The sequence below is a fragment of the Scyliorhinus canicula genome, chromosome 6, assembly GCF_902713615.1.
Source record: "Scyliorhinus canicula chromosome 6, sScyCan1.1, whole genome shotgun sequence".
NCBI classification, from domain to species: domain Eukaryota; kingdom Metazoa; phylum Chordata; class Chondrichthyes; order Carcharhiniformes; family Scyliorhinidae; genus Scyliorhinus; species Scyliorhinus canicula.
Window position 1 is genome coordinate 40,957,511 of NC_052151.1, and position 24,903 is coordinate 40,982,413.

At 45.6% G+C, this 24,903-nt stretch overlaps 1 protein-coding gene across 2 annotated transcripts in view; it reads left to right on the top strand.

Moving 5' to 3' along the window:
* The first annotated feature begins 2,914 nt into the window (after positions 1–2,914).
* Positions 2,915–24,903, top strand: part of sec63 (SEC63 homolog, protein translocation regulator) — a 138,099-nt gene continuing 116,110 nt past the window's right edge. Inside the window, exon 1 of one of the 2 annotated variants that reach the window (XM_038799221.1) lies at positions 2,915–3,124. In XM_038799221.1, coding sequence (XP_038655149.1) covers positions 3,001–3,124 — 124 coding nt within the window. In that variant the 5' untranslated portion in view covers positions 2,915–3,000. The remainder of the gene's footprint in view (positions 3,125–24,903) is intronic. The other variant, XM_038799223.1, reaches the window with a different exon arrangement.

Below are 24,903 nucleotides of genomic sequence, written 5' to 3' on the forward strand. Positions count from 1 at the left end.
TTGGCAAGTAAAATCAGAGATATCCCAAAGATGTTTTACCAGTATATTAGAGCCAAGATAATAACTAAGGAAGGGTAGGGCCTATCAGAGATGTATATAGTAATTGATGCGTTGATACAGGTGATGTGGGCGGTGTTCTCAATTAGTACTTTGTTTCTGTCTTGCTGTTTGTTGTATATATTAATGATTTCGACAAATGTGGGAGGCATGATTAGGAAATTTGCAGATGACTCAAAAATTGGCTGTGCAGTTGAAAGTGACGAGGATAGCTGTTGTCTCCAGAATTATATCAATGGTTTGGTTGAATGGGCAGAAAAATGGTAAATGTAACTCAATCCAGACAAGTGCGAGATCAAGGATGGGATTCTCCGTTGCACCGATGCCGATTGGCATAGCCACTCCACCTGCCCTTTTAGGTTGTGGGGGTGAGACCCACACAGACATGGGGAGAATGTGCAATCTCCACATGGACAATGACCAAAGGGCCGGGATCAAACCTGGGACCTCGGCGTCGTAAGTTTTGTTTTAAAAATAACCAAGCCCTATTTCTTCATGCAATCACTCCGGGAGCAAATCATTCTTTCTGCACAGTCTTATAAATAAACTAAAATATCCGAGTCACTGTTGGAGTCTAGTCCAGGATCGTAATACTGCTCTCTCTCCAGCTGCTTGAACTTTGGAGTTGGGGTTTTACACTTATCCCCACATACCGCCCCATTTGGGTGGCACGGTAGCACAGTTTTTAGCACAGTTGCTTCACAGCAACAGGAATCCGGGTTTGATTCCCGGCTTGGGTCACTGTCTGGTGAGTGTGCACTTTCTCCCCATGTCTGTGTGGGTTTCCTCTGGGTGCTTCGGTTTCCTTCCACAAGTCCTGAAAGATGAACTTGTTAGGTGGATTGGACATTCTGAATTCTCCCTCTGTGTACCCGAACAGGTGGCAGAGTGTGGTAACTCGGGGATTTTCACAGTAACTTCATTGCAGTGTTAATGTAAGCCTACTTGTGACACTAATACTAATAATCTTTATTGTCACAAGTAGGCTTGCATTAGCACTGCAATGAAATTACTGTGAAAAGCCCCTAGTCACCACATTCCAGCGCCTGTTCAGGTACACGGAGGGAGAATTCAGAATGTCCAATTCACCTAACAAGCATGTCTTTCGGGACTTGTGGGTGGAAGCTGGAGCACCCGGAGGAAACTCACGCAGACACTGGGAAAACATGCAGACTCCGCACAGACAGTGACCCAAGCCAGGAATCGAACCTGGGACCCTCGCACTGTGAAGCAACAGTGCTAACCACTATGTTACTGTGCTGCTGTTAAAAGATCAAGCCAGCCAGGTGTCGAGCCTAGAATCTTCTGATCGTTGTCAGATGCGTTATCCATTAATAAGGATTATTATATTATTAATATTTTGAGCTCGTTATTGTGCGCAGCCTGTGTGTATGATGCTCAGGACATTCCAGAAAGTTGGGTTAACTATGCATGCTTAGACGGTGCTTAGAAGGATCATTGGGTCAGACTGGCCAAAAATCAGGTTGTCGACATAAAACCAGACAAATAGCAAACATATGGAGAATTGAGATAGAGTGGGTGGAGAGAAACTGTTCCCATTGGAAAGGTTAACAAACTAGATGACACTGATATAAAAAGGGATGACAAAATAACCAATGGTATCACGAGGGATACATTTCCTAAGAGGCCTGTGATTAGGATCTGGAATGCAGTGTGGTGGTAGCAGATTCAATCTTGGTTTTGAAAAGGGAATTGGATAAGCAGCTAGATTTAAATTACAGAACCACAGGGTAAGAGGAGTGGGATTAGCATGGGCATGGCCAGCTGAATGGCCTCCTTCTCTGCTGTAACTATTCTACAACCCTCAATTATGAATTCAGCATTTGGATGCCCCATTCAGTCTTTTACATATTTAGGGGCTGGTTTAGCACACTTGACTAAATCTCTGGCTTTTAAAGCAGACCAAGCAGGCCAGCAGCATAATTCAATTCCTGTACCAGCCTCCCCGAATAGGCGCTGGAATGTGGCGACTGGGAACTTTTCACAGTAACTTCATTGAAGCTTACTCGTGACAATAAGCGATTTTCATTTCATTTCATCTCTTTTTCCTGCAGCTGCGACTAGTAGCTTCTCCTACTAGATCTAATGTCATAGTATGCCACGTACGTCTTGGGCCATCGCACACATCCACTGTAACTTATCTGCAACAGCCCTGTGACGTGAGTCATCCAACCATGTCTATGTTGACCACTCTTTCTGCTGTCCTTCACTCTGTTGCCCTCTCTAATGCATTTGCTCTGATCAAATGACCAATATACTGACATTTTTCTTTCTGGATGTCATTTTTAGGGGCTGGTTTAGCACAGGGCTAAATCACTGGTTTTGAAAACAGGCCAGCAGCACGGTTCAATTCCTGTACTGGCCGCACCGGAATGTGGCGATTAGGGGCTTTTCACATTAACTTCATTTTATGCCTACTTGTGACAATAAGCGATTTTCATTTCATTTTAGAGTTATTTTTGTTCTTGAAGTTTTAAGCACCTCTTCCTTGCTCTGATGGACTGTATATAGAATTTTATGATGTGGAGATGCCGGTGTTGGACTGTGGTGAGCACAGTCTTACAACACCAGGTTAAAGTGGTGAGCACAGTCTTACAACACCAGGTTAAAGTCCAACAGGTTTGTTTCAAATCACTAGCTTTCAGAGCGCAGCTCCTTCCTCAGGTGACCTTGTGAGACTTCTTACTGAGCTGATTTGTGTTTGTCACAATGTGCCTGGAGGCATGTGACTACGTTCTGTCAACAATGGCGGGGCGGGGCTGGCGGCCGCGCGGGCGGACCCACGTGACGCCCGTGTCCCCCCGCGCCGCCGCGTGGACGTCCCCGCGCCGCGCCGCCCGCTGCGCGTGCGCAGTGCCACGTCCGTGCTTGTGTTGGAGGAGCCGAGCTGAGGCCCAGGAGGAGCAGCGGCGGCAGCCAGCAATGGCCGGCCAGCAGTTCCAGTACGACGACAGCGGCAATACTTCCTTCTATTTCCTCACCTCGTTCGTGGGGCTTCTCGTCATCCCGGCTACTTTTTACCTCTGGCCCAAAGATCAGAACGACGGTGAGTCTTAGTCGAGGAGGTTTGCTCTTAAAATGAAGAAGGCAAAAAATGCAATCTGTTTTCCTTGTGACACCAATGAGCATCTCTCCCCTCCCCCCCCCCCCCCCCCTCATGCTGTCCGCTCAACACGCTCCAGAGTTCCCTGAAGCAAAGCCCATGTTGCGGGGCCTGCTGTATTTCGGGGAGGGGGGGGGGGGGGGGGGCAGAGATGTTGGTGCCCCCACCCCGGGGTGCTGCCTCCCTCCCCAGTAACCTCTGGGTGCAGCCCATGGTCACTGGGAAGTTGTGCATAAAAGTTTCTGGATGGATAATCTGTGGCTGCTCCCCACTTGTGCCGGTTTAATCAGTTTTAAAAGTTCAGGGTTGTGTTGTGTTTATTTTAAGCAGGGGCTTATTCCTGATTCATTAACTCTTCCATTTGTCTCCGAAAAGCTGCGGGATGGTGTTGGTGCTTTTATTTTTTTGTGGTGGTGGTGGGGTGGGTTTTTGGGGGGGGGGGGGGGGGGGTGAGGTTTTGAGGTGTTACTGAACAAATCTTTCCAGCGGTATCCAGCTGCATTGATGTGTAACTTTTTTGCCACACCATATGTTTCCGGGGGCCGATTTAGCTCCGTTTGCTGCACAACTGGTTTGTTCAATTCCCGTCCCGGCTGAGGTTATTCATGAAGGCCCTGGCTTCTCAACTTTGTCCCATCGCCTGAGATGTGATGATCCTCGGGTTAAATCGCCACTAGTCAGCTCACTCTCTATCTTTCCTGGCAACCCGGGAAATAAGCCTGTGGCCATCTGGGATTATGGCGACTTTATCTTTAACATGTCTTGCCCAGGAACTTCAATACATTTGAGTTTCAAGCTGGTCTACGTTCGGCTTTCTCTTATCCCGACTGATATCAAACTGTCTGTTCTTCAGTATTTCATGTTTGTACAAGTAAAGTAAGAGTTTCAAATGTTGGGACTCTGACTAATACTGGAAGTGCTCAGCAGGGTGTCAACATTTGTGAAAACAAAAAAGACCAGCTTTTAGTTTACTGAAAGTTGCACCTGAAATGTTAAGATGACTTTTATCTTTATAGATGCTGATGGGCCTCCAATATTATAAATTTCCTGTAACTGAATCTAATGGACTGTGATGACATTTGAAACAATTTCTAGGACTTTAATATGAGAAGTGTCTGTGTATGGGAAGCAAAGTACAGACAGGTTTTGCATTTATTAATGCTCTGAGGACATTTTAATGTGTAACAGCAGATTTGATGCATGGCTCCATGATTTATGCTAACAAAATCATTACAAATTCAACATAGTTAGAAAATGAAGAAATTAGTGACTATTTTGGGTTATGATTGGACCATTTTGGGTTATGAATTGATACTGGTGTTGACCTGATGGCAATGAGTGAATAACTGCACAAATTGCCTAAATGCCATGTGTAGCATCCTTAATATGGTAATTCAGATCCAAATATGTCTATTCCACTAAAATACTGTACTGTTTAAAGGAGACAGTGCCAGGTCAAAACCTAGTGTTAAATGTATTAATTCACTATAAAGTTACTGTCTACATTTGTTAAAGGGTACAAGTAATTTCTGATCTCATTTAACTGAAAGTCCACACGTCTATTTAGTTAGTACACTGCTTGGAGTGGGATCCTCTGCCCCATTCCATTATGAATCCTATATCCCAATGTAATGTCTGCATTGACTTACAAAACAATTTCATAACTGGTTGAACTGTTGCCTCGAGTCAAAGCCAAGCTCATCTGCCGTTCTCCATGGCTTTAAATGATAAATGATGCAGCCCTGAAATATTTGTCATGAATGGCATCATGAAACTCCTTCTTGCATGACCTGCCTCTTCTCTTTTCTCTCCTCTTCTCCCCCCCCCCCCCCATTTAAGCTGTGTAAGGTAGATAATCAGAAGTCATAGAATCTCAGAAATACTAGTGCGGAAGGAGGTTATTTAATCCATTGCATCTGCACCGGCTCTTCGAGTAGACAGGTCCCCATGTCATATTCTCCTGCCTTCTCTCCGAAATCCTGCCTATTCTTCCTTTTCAGATAACAATCTAATTCTACATTGAATGCTTTGATTGAACCTGCCTGCACCATACCTGGACAATACATTCCAGAAGTTAAGTACACGGTGTGTGAAAAGGCTTTTTTCTCATCGCTTTTGCTTCTTTCTTCAATTGCTTTAAATCTTGCCTTCTCGATAAAATCTCCTGTTTTTTCTCTGAAATAAATGGTCCTAACTTCTCCAATCTACCTTCAACTTGAAGCTTCTCATCCGCGGAACCATTCTCATGAATCTTTTTTGTGATTTCATAGAATCCCTACAGTGCAGAAGGAGGCCATTGGGCCCATCCCATCTATCCCATATTGGGGTTTACCCATTATTTTGTATAGTCTCTCCATGTCCTTCCTTTCAGGACGAATCACTTCACATTTCTGCACATTGAACATCTGCAACTTGCCTATGGCCTTTTTGAAGTACTACAGAGTTCACAATCCGTCCGAGTTTTGTATCATCTGAAAACTGTGGAATTGTTCCCTATACACTGAGGTCTAGTCAACGAGGGACTGTAGTCATCATAGGGAGGTGTTGGGGTAGTGGTATTGTTGCTGGACTAGTAACCCAGGGTAATGATCTGGTGACCTGGTTTTGAATCCCACCATGGCAGGTGGTGGAATTTAAACTCAAATAAAATATTTGGAATTAAAAGTCTAATGATGACCATGCAAACATTGTCGATTATCATTAAAAACCCATCTGGTTCACTGATGTCCTTTAGGGAAGGAAATATACCATCCTTACCTGGCCTGGTCTTCATGTCACTCCAGACCCACAGCTATGTGGTCGACTCTGAAATGGCCTAACAAGCCACTCAGTTGTATTCAACTGCTACAAAAACACGAAAAAGGAATGAAACCGACGATCACCTGGCATTGATCCAGGCACCGGAAATCACAACAGCAAACCCAGCCCTGTCGATCCAGAAAGTCCTTCCCACTAACATCTGGGGCTTGAGCCAAAGTTGGGAGAGCTGTCTCACAGACTAGTCCAGCAACAGCCTGACATAGGCATACTCACATAATCATTATGTCCCAGACACCACTCACCATTCCTGGGTATGTCCAGTCTCATTAGCAAGACAGTCCCAGCTGAGGTGGTGGCACAGTGGTCTCCAGTCAGGAGGGAGTTGCCCTGGAGGCCTCAATATTGACTCTGGACCCCATGACGCCTCATGGCTTCAGGTTAAGCATGGGCAAGGAACCATCCTGCTGATTACCATATACCATCCATCATCAGATGATGCATCTGTATTCCTCCATTTTGAAGATGGCGCAGTAGCACAGTGGTTAGCACTTCACAGCACCAGGGATCCGGGTTTGATTCCTGGCTTTGGTCACTGTCTGTACGGAGTCTAAGTTTCTCCCTGTGTCTGCGTGGATTTCCTCGGGTGCTCCAGTTTCCTCCCACAAAAGTCCCGAATGATGTGCTTGCTCGGTTACTTGGACATTCTGAATTCTCCCTCGGTGTACCCGAACAGGCACTGTAGTGTGGCGACTAGGGGATTTTCACAGTAAATTCATTGCAGTGTTAATGTCAGCCTACGCGTGACGCTAATAAAGATTATTATGAACACCACTTCGAAGAGGCACTGAGGGTGGCAAGGATGCAGAATATGCTCTTGGTGGGGGACTTCAATTTCCGTCACTAAGAGTGGCTCAGGAGTACCACCACAGACTGAGCTGGCCGGGTCCTAAAGGACATAGCTGCTAAACTGTGACTGCAGCAAGTGATTTGGGAACCAACAAGAGGGAAAAATCATATTTTAACCTCATCCTTACCAACGTGCCTGCTGCTGATGCATTTGTCTATGACAGTATCGGCAGAAGTGATCATTGCATAATTCTTGTGGAGACAAAATCCTGACTTCACATTGAGGATACTCTCCATTGTGTTGTGTGGAACTACCACCGTGCCAAATGGGATAGACTTCAAACAGATCTAGCAACTCCTGGGCATCCATGAGGCGCTGTGGCCATCAGTAGCAGCAGATTGGACTCAACTACGATCTGCAACCTCATGGTCCGGCATATCCCCAGGACTACAATTACCACCAAGCCAGGGGATCAACCCTAGTTCAATGAAGAGTGCAGGAGAGTATACCAGGAGCAATACCAGCCATATCTAAAAATGTGTCAACCTGGTGAAGGTACAACACAGGACTAGTGTGCCAAGCAGCAAGTAATGCAAGTGAGCGATTCCACAACAAATGCATCAGATCAAAGTCCAAAGATGAGCAGGTTGGGTGGATTGGCCATGATAAATAGCCCTTAGTGTCCAAAATTCTATGATTAACCTAGGACAAAAGTTCGGCACAACATCGTGGGCCGAAGGGCCTGTTCTGTGCTGTATTTCTCTATATAGATCTAAGCTCCAAGTCCTACCACATCCAGGTGTGAATGGTGGTGGACAATTAAACAGTTCACTGGAGGAAGAGTCTCCACAAATATCTCCATTCTCAATGATGGAGGAGCTCTAAACATATGTGCACAAGATCAGGCTGAAGCATTCGCAACAATCTTCAGCTAGAAGTGCTGAGTGGATAATCCATATCGGTTGTCTCCAGAGGTCCCAAGCATCACAGGTAAGAGTCTTTAGCCAATACGATTCACTCCGCATGATATCAAGAAACAGCTGAAGACACTGGATGCTGCAAAGGCTATGGGCCCTGACAATATTCTGGAAATAGCACTGACGACTTGTGCTCCAGGACTTGCCACACCCCTAGCCAAGCTGTTCCAGTACAGCTACAACACTGGTATCCACATGGCAATGTAGAAAGCTGCCCAAGTGTGTCATGTGCACAAGAAACAGGATAAACCCAACCCAGCCAATTACTGCCTATCAGTCTACTCGCCATTAGCAAAGTGATGGAATGGGGCATCGGTACTATCATGCAGCACTTACTCAGCAATGATCTGCTCACAGACACTCAGTTTGGGTTCCACCAGGTTCACTCAGCTCCTGACCTCATGACAGCCTTGGTTCAAACATAGACAAAATAGCTGAATGGCACAGGTGAGAGTGACTGCCCTTGGGATCAAGGCAGCATTTGATTGAGTATAGCATCAAGGAACCCTAGCTATCCTGGAGTCAATGGGAATTGGGGGAAAACTCTCTGCTGGCTGGAATTATACCTGGCACAAAGGAAGATGGTTGTGGTGCTTGGAGGTCAAGCATATCAGCTCCAGGACACCAATGCAGGAATTTCTCAGGGTTGTGTCCGAGGCCAAACTCCATCTTCAGCTGCTTCATCAATGGCCTCCCTTCCATGATGAGGTCAGAAGTGTGGACTGCACAATGTTCAACAACATTTGCGACGATTCAGCTAATTAAGCAGTTCAAGTTCAAATGCAGCAAGACCGGAACAATATCCAGGCTTTGGCCGACAAGTGGCAAGTACCTTTCGCACCACACAAGTGCCAGACCCTCCCCTCTAACCATCGGCCCATGACATTCCATGTCATTACCATTGTTGAATCCTCCACAATCTATCCTGGAGGTTACCATTGATCAGAAACTGAATTAAACTAGCCACCTTAATACTGTGGCAGGTCAAAGGCTAGGAATCCTATGGCGAGCAAACCCCCCGCCTCCCCCTCCCAAAGCCTGTCCACCATCCACAAGTCAGGAGTGTAATGGAATACTCTCCACTTGCCTGGATGAGACAACACAAGAAACCAAACACCATCCAGGACAAAGCAGCCCGCTTGATTGCTACCCTTCCACAATCATTCACTCCCTCCACCACAACAGTGTACCATCTGCAAGATGCACTGCAGGAACTCGCCAAGGTTCCTTGGCACCTTCCAAACCTATAACCACTGTCATTTTAGAAGGCCCAGAGCAGCAGGTACTTGGGAACCCCACCACCTGGAGGCTCCCCTCAAGTCACTCACCACCCCGAGTTAGAAATATATTCCACTTTCTTCACTGTGGTCAAAATCCTGGAGCTCCTTCCCAACAACACTGTGGGTGTACCTACACCTCGGAGACTGCAGCAGTTCAAGAAGGCAACTCACAACCACCTTCTGAAAGGCAACTAGGGATGGGAAATAAACGCTGGCCTAACACGTGACGTGGGCATCCTGTAAATGAATTTTCAAAAAGCTTTTTAGTAAACAGACACATAGTGAGGGGCACTACTCTCCATCAAGCATGGAGCAGGCAAGGAGGCAGGTCCCAAGCGTTAAGAGGCATTTCTTAAGACAGCAGTACTACCTTATGCAGAAGGATTTACCCTAATTTTCCTCTTAATTCAGTGTTGTTTGCAAACTTGCATATTCTGTCCTTTTCCAGATTGCTTTATGTTGGTATCTATTGTTGGCAACAATTGTTAAGGCAGATACAATATTCGGATAAGTAGATTGCTGTAGAGCCCCGGCTCAAATAGATCATAGATCATAGACCATACAGTGCAGAAGGAGGCCATTCGGCCCATAGAGTCTGCACCGACCCACTTAAGCTTCACTTCCACCCTATCCCTCTAACCCAAAAAGCCCTCCTAACCTTTATTTGGACACTAAGGGCAATTTAGCATGGCCAATCCACCTAACCTACATGTTTGGACTGTGGGAGGAAACCGGAGCACACGGAGGAAGCACACGGAGGAAACCCACGCAGACACTGGGAGAATGTGCAGACTCTGCACAGACAGTGACCCAGCGGGGAATTGAACCTGGGACCCTGGCACTGTGAAACCACAGTGCTAACCGTGTGTGCTACCGTGCTGTCCACAATACTGAGACCTCCATGCGTTGTTGAGATTATAGTTGGAGGACAGCTGGTTTTTCCCATCATATTTAAGAAAAGGCATAGAGATGATAAGTTATAAATCAGTGGCTACTTAGTATAGAGAGAGAATTGAATCAGTATTCACCCTTCTGTCTTCAAAGACCAATTTCCTTTTGGGGTTTTGTAGTCACCAACCATGCCTGATGGTCCCAGAGTGTTACTATCAAAAAGCTGTTTAATTGTGAGGAAGAAACTTTGAAATCCAGCAATCTTTCCACACCTGATCGTTCACATAGGTGTATTTTCCAGCAGGGTGACAGGATAATAATCCAGTTATTTTTATTCTTTGGGTGTGGACGCTGATGGTAAGGTCAGCATTTGCTGCTCCTGGTATGGAGGGAAGGTCTTACGAGGAAAGGCTCAGGGAATTGAGGTTGTTTTCGTTAGAGAGGAGAAGGCTGAGAGGTGACTTAATAGAGACATATAAGATAGTCAGAGGGTTAGATAGGGTGGACAGTGAGAGTCTTTTTCCTCGGATGGTGATGACCAACACGAGGGGACATAGCTTTAAATTGAGGGGTGAGAGATATAGGACAGATGTCAGAGGCAGTTTCTTTACTCAGAGAGTAGTAGGGGTGTGGAACGCCCTGCCTGCAACAGTAGTAGACTCGCCAACTTTAAGGGCATTTAAGTGGTCACTGGATAGACATATGGATGAAAATGGAATAGTGTAGGTCAGGTAGGCTTCAGATGGTTTCACAGGTCGGCGCAACATCGAGGGCCGAAGGGCCCGTACTGCGCTGTAGTGTTCTATGTTCTAATCCCAGATTTTATTCACTGTATTTAAATTCCATCAGCTGCCTTGGTGGATTTTGAACCTGTGTCCCCAGAGCATTAGCCTGATGTCTGGATTCTAATCCAGTGATATTATTATAACTACGCCACCACCTCCCCCTAAAGTGGGATCATCCCTGTCATCAGTGACTTTAGGGCACTTTCCCCACCAATGTTGAAGAGGAGGCAAGAAAAAGAGGTTAAAATGCTTGCAGGATGCCTGTGAAGTTTTCCTAGCAGCTGGTTTCACAATGCACTTGATTTAGACACTGAATTAGTCTCCACACTTCCTTTGCTACAGTTGCCTGGCCCAAGGGCATCAAAACAAAAGGTTTGAAGAGCATGCAGTGTATTAAGTTAAAGCGTTTGTGACAATCATAGGTTTGATATGAGATTCTGGGGGTAGTGGCAGGTGGGGACTTCAGGGTTTTGTTTGTGGGCCTGGAGGAACTCGAGGAGACTTAACGACTACCGAAGGGGTATAGGTTCAGGTCTCTGCAGGTTAGGGACTTCGTTAGGAAGTCTCGGCCTTTCCTGCGCTGCAGGCCCCGGTGCTGCGGGATAGGTTATTGTTCAAGGATAACATTGGGTAGGGTAGAGTTGCGGATATGTATGGGGAGCCGATGAAGAGGAAGGGGGCTTCCATGGAGGAGATTCGGCGCAAGCGGGATAAGGAGTTGGGGGTGGCATTGGGGGCCGGGGTGTGCTTCCTCTTGTGAAGCCTCATCCAATTTAAGGGGATACTAGTGGTATCCAGGCTGAGTCAGTTCTTCTTGGGGGATAAGTGTGGGCAGGATGTGGGAGGGCTGGCGAATCATGTGCACATGTTCTGGGCATGTCAGGTTGAGTGAGTTCTGAAGAAGTTATGAAGAAATGTCACAAACTTGGCTTTAATGACCAATGGCATGGCTTTTAAATACTCTTAAGGCAGGGTTTCCCAAACCTTTCTGGTCACTGAACCCTTTTGACATCCCAAACGTACTGAAGGAACCCTTAAGAACAATTCTTTTGTTGAAGAGTTAAACAACAAAATATTGATTTTGGAGGGGTGAGTCTGCTGCTTTTGCGCACCAAGTCTTTAATATTTGGAGTCACGCTCGAGAAGGCCCCCCCCCCCCAATAGTTTCCAGCTTGTCCACACAGGCTAGAGTTTCGCTACATTGGCTGCTCAGGCTCACTAGAGAGCCTTATGTGTGCACATTCGCGCACGGACATCTCGCGTGCCCCCTCTCCCCAACATGCCCCACCCGGGCCTAGACATTCAGGACTTGCTTTTCCAGCTTCCACTCGGACTGGGTGGTCACTGCATTGGCTGCTCAGTCCATCAGCAGCCAATGCAGGGAGAAACCAGCTTCTGATTGAACTGCTTCATAGCAGTTTTTAAATCTTATACACCAGCCCGGCCTACCTGGAACCCCTGGATGAATCCAGCAGAACCCGGTTTGGGAAATCCTGCTCTGCAGCGTCCTAGTTCAGCATTTAATGTTTTTGGTTTCTGAAATAGGTTTGAGCTATGTGCCATTTTAAAAATCGAATATAGAAACTCCTTTAATTGTCGATTTTTTTTTTCTCTTCTTTTTTCCTCTCGCTGTTTCCTACCCAGTCCTCTCCTAAATGCTTTCCTACTGCTGTGATTCCAGGGTGACTTCCAGTGCTTTGCTTGAGACTTTTGTTCAAGGTCCAACTTGACAGTGAGGTTGACGAGCCACTTGACCAGGGGGCCTTTCTGTGCTCAGCCAGTGCTCAGCCAGTGCTCATCCAAGCACAGTTTCAGCAAGTGAATAGTAATTAAGATGCCTTATGCACCCTGACCCTGCACTTGACCATAACTGCTCGCCAGTTGTTAATTGCATAAACAAGCTGATATATTGGAACAGCCACAGAACATGTTCATTTCTGAAGACAAAGTTTAGTCATTGAAATGTCCTGCCTCCTATTTCTAGTAAATCTCATTCAAATTCTTGCTATCATGTAACAACCACCTTGTTTTGGAGGTGGGATGTGATAACAGCAAAATCCAGCATTAGTGTTCAAAACCAGTCGATGTCCAGAGAGGTGTGATTTTCAGGGAAGTGAGTAAATAGGCACTTAACAAACTGTTTTACGCAACAATAATTTAAAACCTCATATGCAATAACATTTTATTTTTCAATGCAGTGGTAATGATGAACATCAGCACAGCTGCGTGGGTAAATTGTCATCATGCTGTCCTTGGATGATTACTTTTGGCTCGTTCCAGTGTAAATAGAGCAATTGTAATGAGGTCTAAACAGAAGGTCTAACTAATTTGAGGCAATTTATTTGGACAGACCACAACTGGTTAAATTACATCTGGTTGCCAGCTATAGGCCTCAGTAGGTCGGGCAGGATCTGTAGAGTGGTTATATTTCAGTTTGCCCTTTTAGCAGAATCGATTGTTGCCAGTTTTAAAAAAGCTGCTGGATGAGTTAATTTTCTTAATTGGGCCTTGGAGGACAATAAATGCAAACATGTGGTAGATGGGTGACGGTGAGAGGGGCTGGGAGGAAGCAGTTAGTACAGGGATCCCCTGTGGTCGTTCCCCTTAGTAACAAGTAAACCGCTTTGGATACTGGTGTGGGGGGCGACTTACCAGGGGTAAGCCATGGGGCACAGGTCTCTGGCACAGAGTCTGTCCCTATTGCTCAGAAGGGGAGAGGAGTAGAGCATTAGTTATTGGAGACTCCATAGTTAGGGGGATAGATAGGAGATTCTGTGGGAACAAGAGAGACTCGTGGTTGGTTTGTTGCCTCCCAGATGCCAGGGTCCGTGATGTCTCGGATCATGTTTTCGGGATCCTTAAGGGGGAGGGGCAGCAGCCCCAAGTCGTGGTCCACATAGGCACCAACGGCATAGGTAGGAAAAGGGATAGGGATGTATGGCAGGAATTCAGGGAGCTAGGGTGGAAACCTAGAGCTAGAACAAACAGTTATTATCTCTGGGTTACCCATGCCATGTGCTAGCAAGATGAGGAATAGGGAGAGAGGGCAGTTGAACACGTGGCTACAGGGATGGTGCATGAGGGAGGGTTTCAGATACCTGGATAATTGGGGCTCATTCTTGGGTAGGTGGGACCTCTACAAACTGGATGATCTACACCTGGACCAGAGGGGCACCAATATCCTTGGGGGGGGGGAAATTTGCTAATGCTGTTCGGGAGGGTTAAACTAATTCAACAGGGAGTTGGGAACCTGTATTGTAGCTCCAGTATACAGGAGGTTGAGAGTAGTGTCGTCATGAGTAAGATTTCAAGGTTGCAGGAGTGTACCGGCAGGCAGAAAGGTGGTTTAGAGTGTGTCTACTTCAACGCCAGGAGCATCCAGAATAAGGTGGGTGAACATGCAGCATGGGTTGGTACCTGGGACTTCGATGTTGTGGCCGTTTCGGAGACATGGCTACAGCAGGGACAGGAATGGTTGTTGCAGGTTCCGGGGTTTAGATATTTCAGTAAGGTCAGGGAAGGTGGTAAAAGAGGGGGAGGTGTAGCATTGTTAGTCAAGGACAGTATTGGTGGCAGAAAGGACGTTTGATGAGGACTTGACTACCGAGGTAGTATGGGCTGAGGTTAGAAACAGGAAAGGAGGTCACCCTGTTGGGAGTTTTCTATAGGCCTCCGAAAAGTTCCAGAGATGTAGAAGAAAGGATTGCAAAGATGATTCTGGATAGGAGTGAAAGTAACAGGGTAGTTGTTATGGGGGACTTTAACTTTCCAAATATTGACTGGAAATGTTATAGATCGAGTACTTTAGATGGGTCTGTTTTTGTCCAGTGTGTGCAGGAGGGTTTCCTGACACAGGATGTAGATAGGCCAACAAGAGGCGAGGCCACATTGGATTTGGTACTGGGTAATGAACCAGGACAGGTGCTAGATTTGGAGGCAGATGAGCACTTTGGTGATAGTGACCACAATTCAGTTACGTTTACTTTAGCGATGGAAAGGGATAGGTATATACCGCAGGGCAAGAGTTATAGCTAGGGGAAAGGAAATTATTATGCGATGAGGCAAGACTTAGGATGCATAGGATGGAGAAGGAAACTGCAGGGGATGGGCACAATTGAAATGTGGAGCTCGTTCAAGGAACAGCTACTGCGTTTCCTTGATAAGTATGTACCTGTCAGACAGGGAGGAAGTGGTCGAGCGAGGAAACGGTGGTTTACTAAAGTAGTTGAATCACTTGTCAAGAGGAAGAAGGAGGCTTATGTAAAGATGAGATGTGAAGATTCAGTTAGGGCGCTCGAGAGTTACAAGTTAGCTAGGAAGGACCTAAAGAGAGAGCTAAAAAGAGCCAGGAGGGGACATGAGAAGTCTTTGGCAGGTAGGATCAAGGATAACCCTAAAGCTTTCTATAGGTATGTCAGGAATAAAAGAATGACCAGGGTAAGAGTAGGGCCAGTCAAGGACAGTAGTGAGAAGTTGTGGGTGGGGTCCGAGGAGATAGGAGAGGTGCTAAATGAATATTTTTCGTCAGCATTCACACAGGAAAAAGACAATGTTGTCAAGGAGAATACCGAAATACAGGCTACCAGACTACAAGGGCTTAAGGTTCATAAGGAGAAGGTGTTAGCAATTCTGGAAAGCGTGAAAATAGATGGGATTTATCCTAGGATTCTCTGGGAAGCTAGGGAGGAGATTGCTGAGCCTTTGGCTTTGATCTTTATGCCATCATTGTCTACAGGAATAGTGCCAGAAGACTGGAGGGTAGCAAATGTTGTCCCCTTGTTCAAGAAGGGGAGTAGAGACAACCCCGGTAACTATCGGCCAGTGAGCCTTACTTCTGTTGTGGGCAAAGTCTTGGAAAGGTTTATAAGAGATAGGATTTATAATCATCTAGAAAGGAATAATTTGATTAGGCATAGTCAACACGGTTTTGTGAAAGGTAGGTCGTGCATCACAAACCTTAATGAGTTCTTTGAGAAGGTGACCAAACAGGTGGACGAGGGTAAAGCATTTGATGTGGTGTATATGGATTTCAGTAAAGCGTTAGGTTCCCCACGGTAGGCTATTGCAGAAAATACGGAGGCATGGGATTCAGGGTGATTTAGCAGTTTTGATCAGAAATTGGCTCGCTGTAAGAAGACCGAGAGTGGTGGTTGATGGAAAATGTTCAGCCTGGCGTTCAGTTACTAGTGGCACGAGGGGACATAGCTTTAAATTGAGGGGAGATAGATATAGGACAGATGTCAGAGGTAGGTTCTTTACTCCGAGAGTAGTAAGGGTGTGGAATGCCCTGCCTGCAACAGTAGTGGACTCGCCAACATTAAGGGCATTTAAATGGTCATTGGATAAACATATGGATGATAAGGGAATAGTGTAGATGGGCTTTAGAGTGGTTTCACAGGTTGGCGCAACAGCGAGGGCCGAAGGGCCTGTACTGCACTGTAATCTTCTATGTTCTTGTGTTGAATCTTGAGCAAGAATAGATGGAAGGTGGAAGCTAATATTCACTTTGAAAATGAGTAACATATTTATCTAGTAAGGAATTTCAGGCAAAAATTCTGTCACCTAGATTGAGTACTGTATGGACCAGAACGGATGCTGGTGTTGGAAGCATATTCACAAAGTGCAAGGGGGGAGTGTGATATTCACTTAGGAGTATGCACCAGCTCTTTTCAGATTAATTAGTTGTCCACAAGTAAGATATTAGAGTTTTGGATTCTGCCTGAACTTTTAAATTTGGAACATGTAACCATAGGGTGAAATACTGGTGGTTATGGGTCTGTTGTGGGGATGTTAACAGCAGGGCAGTTTCAAGAGGAGACTTGTGTGGTGGATTTTAAACATCGGCATGACCAGTTGAGCCAAATGACTTGCCTGTGTGGCAAATTTTGTAATGCTTTAAGGAGTTTTATCAAGCATTATGTTCTTCTAGCATGTGCAATAAGTAAGACCAGTGGCAGTGTTTGCGACAAGCCCTGTTGGGATTGTCATCCATAAATTGTAAAATGAGAAGGTGGTTGTAGATTATTGACGTTGATTGAATATTTGGTTAAATGTCAGTATTAACTTCGCTACCCTGACTTAGCTATAGGTATTTTCTTGTTTATCTTTATCCTTTTAGCTTGACCCACTGATGGTGTAGTCTTTGGCTTTGCATTACCCTCTCTGCTTTGGATGAACTCGTGTCTGTAAAGTTTAAAAAAAGTAAACCACAGAACCATAATGCGTTGCTCTAAATTGACTGCTCTAAATTGGCTGCATTTGGCATATGCCAAGGCATGATGCACCACCATCAGAAATGTTTGACGCAAAGATCATAATCTTTATTAATGTCACAATAGGCTTGCATTAACACTGTACTGAAGTTACTGTGAAACATTTTTCCATCATGAAATTTATCCATCCACCATACAGGAACTAAAATGCAGATAATGCAACCATTAACTTGTCGAAGAAACCTTTGTTAAAAAGTTTTAGTTTAATCAAAGGATCTTTATTGCATACAAAGGCCTTTTGTTGGTTTACTGCGGTGACAGGCATTTCGTCTAACCAATTTGGTGTTGATCCTCCATATGAACAGGAGCCCAAGTTCCTATTCCACTATAGTTTTATGCCCTTTCTTTCAGCTGCCTAACTGACCTATTCTTAACTATTAGATTTCAGTTTCAAATATTAACTCTAGCAGTAAATTCCACAGTTTGAAAAATACTTTTCTCCTCTCTGCCCTAAATTGTACATTAAATCTTTATTTATATCCATTTGTTCTAGCTGCCTCAACTTGCAATACCCAATACTGAATGTCTCATCCTTTTGTCAGCTTGATATGCTTGTTCCAGCAAAAATAGTTATAAATTAAAGAATTGAAACATTATATTTCCCTCTACCAAGCAGCGATTTATGAACTTGTACTGTGTGCCCTTTTTTGCCTCAGCAGGGAACAGTAGTGTAGTGGTAATGTTACTGGACTAGTTATCCAGAGGCCTGAGCTAATGCTCTGAAGACATGAACAGCACAACAGTTGCATTAATGAATTAAATTAATCTGGAATTTAAAAGAAGATGGTGTAGATTAACATTAAAAACTCATCTTGTTCAAGAATTACGTTCGGGGAAGGAAATCTGCCTGGGTTATACGGGATTTCAGACTCGTAGGAGTACGGTTGACACTTATTTTGCCCCTGAAAAGGCCGAGGAAGCCACTCGGATGTATGAAACTGCGACAGAGGAGTTGAATGAGAATAAAGCTGGATTTCCACTCGCCACTGGAAATAATAAAGCCCAGTTGAACCTGCAAAGTCTTCCCTACTAACATCTGGGGACTTGTGCCAAAATTCGGAGGGACTGCCCCACAGACTAATCCAGAATCAGACCTTGCAGGTAGCCTCTAATCTCTGGGTATGTCCTGTCCCACCAGCAAGACAGAACCACCAAAGGTGGTGACAAAGTGGTATACAGTTGAAGGAGTGACTCTTGATAATCATCCTGATTATAGAAATGGTACAGGGTAGCGTGGTAGTAATGTATTTGAAGGTGCGACTGTTGCTAGTCGGAAAGGAACAGGTGGGAGAGTTGCTACCATCGCCAATGATAGTGTTAAAATTGCGAGTGTTTGGGCTACAATCATGTGTTACATCAGGCCAACCAATGCCCATTGAGATAATCCATCTTGCTTGGATGTCTTGGCCTTTGTCTCCCTGGTAGACTGGATGATGGATTTTGTTAGGACTGGAGGGGCTCGGGGTTGCTTAAGCTGGGGGTGTGGGTGACTTCATAAATGTTATGAGGGTCCCTGCCTCTACCACCCTTTCAGGCAACAAATTCCAAGCTCCCACTACCCTCGGAGTAAAAATGCTTTTCCTCACATTCCATCTAAACATCCTGCCCTTTACCATAAATCTGTGCCCCCTGGTCATTGATGCCTCCACCGAGGGTGTTCCTGTCTACTCTCTCCATCTACGCCCCTCATAATCTTATACATCTCAATCATGTCCCTCCCTGGTCTCCTCTGCTCCAATGACAAAAACCCCAGTCTATCTAATCTCTCTTCATAACCAGCACTCTCCAGCCCTGGCACCATCCTGGTAAATCTCCTCTGCGTCCTTTCCAGTGCTATCACATCTGTCCTATAATGTGGTTTACAAAATTGCACACAATACTCGAGCTGTGGCCTAACCAAAGATTTATGCCGTTCCAGCATAACCTCCTTGCTCTTAAACTCTATGCCTCAGCTAATAAAGGCAAGTATACAGCTCTGTACCTTGTCTAATAAAGGCAAGTATACCACATGACTTCTTAACCACTATCTACCTGCCCTGCTACCTTAAGGGGCTGCTGTACGTGCACACCAAGATCCCTCTGATCCTCTTGTGCTTCCCAGGGTCCTGCCATTTATCATGTATTCCCTTGCCTTGTTTGTCCATCACCGTACACTTATCTGGATTAAATTCCATTTGCCACTGATCAGCCCGTCTATATTCTCTTGTAATTGAAGGCGTTCTTCCTCACTATTTACCACTCCCACCAATTTTTGTATTATTCGCAAACTTACTGATCAACCCTCCTACATTCATATCTAAATCATTTATGTAAATCACGAACAGCAAGGGCCCCAACACTGATATCTGTGGACATCACTGTACACAGGCTTCCACTCAAAAAACACACCTCAACTATCGCCTTCTGCTTCCTGCCACTCAGCCAATTTTGGATCCAGTTTGCCAAAATTCTTTGGATCCCATGGGCTCTCACCTTTGCTATTACTCTCCCATTTGGGACCTTATCAATAGCTTTGCTGAAGTCCAAGTAGGCTATGTCAAATGCGTTTCCCTCATCTACACACCTGATCACCTCTTTGAAAAACTCTTAACAAAACCATGCTGACTGTCGCCCCCCCCCCCCCCCCCCCCCCCCCCCCCCCCCCCCCCCCCCCAACCCAGGGGTGCTGCAGGCAAGGTGGTGTTGAAAACGAGTTGGTGAGGGTGCCGGAGATTTATAAAGAATTAATGGATTGGGAGGGGGCTTCAATAGGAGAAGTGAAACGGAAATGGGAAGAAGAGCTGGGGAGGGAGGTGCAAGTGGTTCAAAGGGCACATATGACAGTGACCAGAATGAGCAGATTTTTGAGGGGTGTGGAGGATTGGTGTGGGCGGCGCATGGGGAGGCCCGCAAACCATGTCCACATGTTTTGGGCTTGTCCGAAGCTGAGGGGACTCTGGCAGGGGTTCACTGAGGTTAAGTCTGAGGTACTGAAGGTGAAGGTTGCCCCGAGTCCAGAAGTGGCGATTTAGGGAGTGTTGGAAGACCCGGCAGTCCAGGGGGTGAGAGGGGCTGATATCTTGGCCTTTGTCTCCCTGGTAGACCGGATGACGGATTTTGTTAGGACTGGATGGGCTCGTTGTTGCTTAAGCTGGAGGTGTGGGTGGGCCACATCACGGAATTCTTTAGGATGTAAAAAATCAAGTTCGCCTTGAGAGGGTCTATAGGGAGGTTTTCCCGGAGACGGAAGCCGTTTATTGACTTGAAATGAAAATGAAAATTGCTTATTGTCACGAGTAGGCTTCAAATGAAGTGAATGTGAAGAGCCCCTAGTCGCCACATTCCGGGGAGGCTGGTATGGGAAGGCTGAAGGATAGTTAAGATGTCAGTTGGGGGGGGGGGGGGGGGGGTTTGCATTATTAGTAAGAACTTAACTTAAATCGATCGCGAGAAGCGAGGAGAGTGTTGGAAGTTGTAGAAACTGTGTGGGTAGAGTTGAGGAATCGCAAAGAAAAACAGACACTGATGGGAGGTATGTACATACCCCTAGTAGTTGTCAGGTTGTGGGGCAGAAAATAGATCGGGAGATAAAAAAGGTACATAAGGAAGGCAATATTACAATAATCACAGGGACATCAATATGTAGGTGGACTGGGAAAATAAGGTTGGTGATGGATCCCCAGAAAAGGAATTTGTGGAATGTCTGCAGGATGGATTTTTGGAGCTGGTTGTAGAGCCCACTAGGGAACAAGCAATTCTGGATTTGGTGATGTGTAATGAGGCACACTTGATTAAGATGAAGGAACCCTTCGGAGGCAGTGACCACAATATGATACAATTCGCCCTTCAGTTTGAGACAGAGAGAAGCTGGAGTCGAGGTAATGGTTTTACACTCGAGTAAAGGTAACTACAAAGACATGAGTGAGGAGCTGGCCAGAGTCGATTGGAAGGGGAGCCTAGCAGGGAAGACAATGGAACAACAATGGCGGGAGTTTTTGTGGGTTATTCGGAAGGCAGAACAGAAATTCATCCCAAGGAGGTGGAAACATGCTGAGGAGATGGCAAGGCGGGGATGGTAAGGCAACTATGGCTGACGAGGAAAGTCAAGGACAACATAAATGCAAAGGAAAAAACATAACAAGGTGGTGAGGATTAGTGGGAACCAGAGGATTGGGAACCCTTTAAAAGCAAGCAGTGGACATCTTTAAAAAAAACAATAAGGGGGCAAGAAGATGAAATATGAGTGTAAGCTAGCTAGTAGTGTAAAAGAAGATAGCAAGAGTTTTTTCCGATATATGAAAGGTACGATAGACCACTAGGAGGAGTAATAGGGAACAAAAATGGCAGAGGAACTGAATAGGTATTTTGCATCAGTCTTCACAGTGGAAGACACCAGTGGCATACCAGAATTTCAAGAGATTCAGGGGCAGAGATGTGTGTATAGTGCTCATTGCTAAGGCAAAGGTGCTGGGAAAACTGGAAGATCTGAAGGTGGATAAATCATCTGGGCTGGATGGACTATACCCTAGAGTTCTGAAGGACATATCTGAGGAGAGTGTGGAGGCATTGGTGGTGATCTTTCCTGAATCGCTGGAGGGAGGGAGGCAGAAGATAGGAAATTATAGGCCGGTTAGCCTGACTTTGGTTGTTGGTAAGATTTTAGAGTCTATTATTAAGGATGAGATTGCGGAGTACTTTAGAAGTGCATGGTAAAATAGGACTGAGTCAGCACAAATTCGTCAAGGGGAGGTCAGGTTTGATAAATTTGTTAGAATTCTTTGAGACGGTAACGAGGAAGTTAGACAAAGGAGAACTTGGACGTGATCTATTTGGATTTTCCAAAGGCCTTTGACAGGGTACCATATGGGAGGTTGCTAAATCAGATAAGAGCCCATAATGTTAAGGGCAACGTATGGCATGGATGGAGGATTGACTGACTGCCAGAAGGCAGTGTGGGAATAAAAGGGTAATTTTCAGTATGGCCGATGGCGACTAGTGGGGTGTTCCTGGTGTAGTTAGTTCACTTCTGCCTTTCATTTGGAACCAGATAGAATTGGAACAGCGGATCTGGCAGTAATCACCAAATATTGCAAAAGGGCCTCGACAACAACCCAACAATAGTAATGAAGACTTGTGTCCCAGAACTAGTCATGTCCCTCACAAGCTGTCCCAGTACAGCTGCAACATTGGCACCTTAACCAATCATGTGGAAAAATTGCACGGTGTCCTGTCCACAAAAAGCTGGACAAATCCAATCCAACCAATTACCGCCCATCAGTTGACTCTCAATCATCAGCATGATGGAAGGTGCCATCATCAGTGCTATCAAGCAGCACTTATTCAGCAACCACTTGCCTGTTGCTCAGTTTGTTTTCTGCCAGGGCCACATGGCTCCAGACTTGAACTAATCATCTGGATGTGAGATGAGAATAACTGCCCTTGGCATCAAGGCAACAATTGATTGAATGTGGTGTCAAGGTGCCTAGCAAAATTGAGATCAATGGGAATCTGGAGGAAAACTCTCCACTGGTTGGAGTCCTATCTAGCACAAAAGAATATGGTTGTTGGAGATCAATCCTTGGAGGTCAAGTCACCTTCTAAACCCACGACCACTACCATATAGAGAGGCAAAGGAAGCATAAATATGGGAGCACCACCACTTGGAAATTCCCATCCAAATTACACACTATCCTGACTTGGAAATATATCGCTGTTCGTTCACTGTCATGGGGTCAAAATCCCGGAACTCCTTCTCTAATAGCACAGTGGATGTACTGACACCACGTGGACTGCAGCAGTTCAATAAAGTGACTCACCACCACCTTCCGAAGGACAATTAAGGGTGAGCACCAAATGCTGGCTGAGCCAGTGAAGTCCACATCCCGGAAAAATGAATTTTTAAATATCACCTCAGTCCTCAGACATTGCTATGGAAGTTCCTCGGGGTAGTGCCCTAGGCGCAACCATCTTGAGCTGCTTCATCGCCTTCCCTCTATCATAAGATCAGTAGTAAGGATGTAGGGATGTTTGATGGTGATTGCACGATGTTCAGCGACATTCACAACCCACTCTGAAGCAGTCAGTGTCCACATGTAGCAAGATCTGAACAACAATAAGTGACCAGTAACATTCCCACCACACAAGTTTCAGGCAATTATCATTATCCCCAACAAAAGAGAATCTTATCGCTGTACCCCTCACTATCAATATCCTGGGGGTTACAGTTGGCTAGAAACTGAAGGCAGCAAGTCATGTAAATCACAGAATCCCCATAGTGCAGAAGGAGGCCATTCGAAAGAGCAACCTACCTAGGCCAACTCCACCACCCTATCCCCATTATCCTGTAACCCCACCTAACCATTGGAAAATAAGGGGCAATTTAGCATGGCCAGTCCACCTAACCCACACATCTTTAGATTGTGGGAGGAAACCGGAGCACCCGGAGGAAACCCACGCAGACACTGGGAGAACGTGCAAACTCCACTCCAATACTTGAGAATCTTGGTACCATCCAGGGCAAGGCAGCCCACTTGATTGGCATCCTATCCACCGCCTTGAGCATTCACTTCCTCTGCCACCGACAGTGTGTCCCATTTACAGTTTAGATTTAGATTTATTGTCACGTGTACCGAGGTACGATGAAAAGCATTGTTTTGCGAACAGTAAGGCAGATCGTTTCATGCATGGAAAAAGCATAGGACATACGATAAAAGACACAATGTAAATACACAGACATAGACATCGGGTGAAGCATATGGAGTATAGTTCTAAAAACAGTAGAGAAGATGCGTAAAGCGATGAGTTAATTCCATAAGAGGATCATTCAGGAGTCTGGTTAACAGAGGGGAAGACTGTTTTTGAATCAGTTAGTGCGTGATCTCAGACTTTCAAGGTGCACTGCATCAACTCAACAGGGCTCCTTCAACAACACCATCCAAACCCATGACGGAACCATCTAGAAGAACAAGAACAGCAATTGCATGGGAGCACCACCACTTGCAAGTTTTCTTCTTAGCCCCACACCATCTTGACTTGGAACTATATGGTTTTCCTTCACTGTTGCTGGGTCAAAATCCTGGAACTCCCTTCCCAACATCACTGAATGTACTTACACCGCATGGACTGCAGAGAAACTCACTAAGGTGGTTCACCACCACCTTCTCGAGGGCAGTTAGCCAAGGGGAATAAATGTTGGTCCTGCCAGCGACACCCACTGTTGCCAGTTTGATCCGGAGTTGCTAATAATGTTGCCATGTCTGGGATCTACTTTAGTCAGATATTAGTCCGACTGTTATTAATGAGGATATTGCTTTCAGAGTCACCAGGTATCTAGGTTCAACCGGATATTGATCAAAGACCCAACAACCAGTCAGTTAGTTCAAGTTTAATATTAGTTTATTTGCACACAAGATTAATTCACACATGCAACATAAAAATACGACAAGCTAAATTATACGTAACACTACAACAACCTGTACTTAACTACAGGCATCTGGCTTTGGCAGAGGAACAAGGCCTTTGTTCGGATCTGGGGTGGCTGGGTCTGGAGAAGTAACTTTGGTTCTTCTGGGCTCAACCGTCTGGTAGCGATCGTTGATCTTGAACATGCTTCTGGTCGTGGTGCTGCAGTTGGCTTCAGGTATAGGTCGGGCCGGAGAGTGCCGGTGTGCCAGGGCCAAAAGAGATTGAACACATGGCAGTGTCTCTCTTTATCCTTTGGGGTTTCGTGCTCTTTTGGGTGGTCCTTAGCTTTGGACCCAATAAGTCAGCAGGCTTTGATTACTGCCTTTGATTTGAGCCAATAAAGGGACGGGTGCTTTGATGGCTGGGCGTGTTCTGAACGGTCATTGACCTTGGCTGTTTGGGTTTCCTGGGTGAAGGGAGTGGTGCCGATGTGTCTGGAATTGTATCTGATACCGGAGTACCAGTCC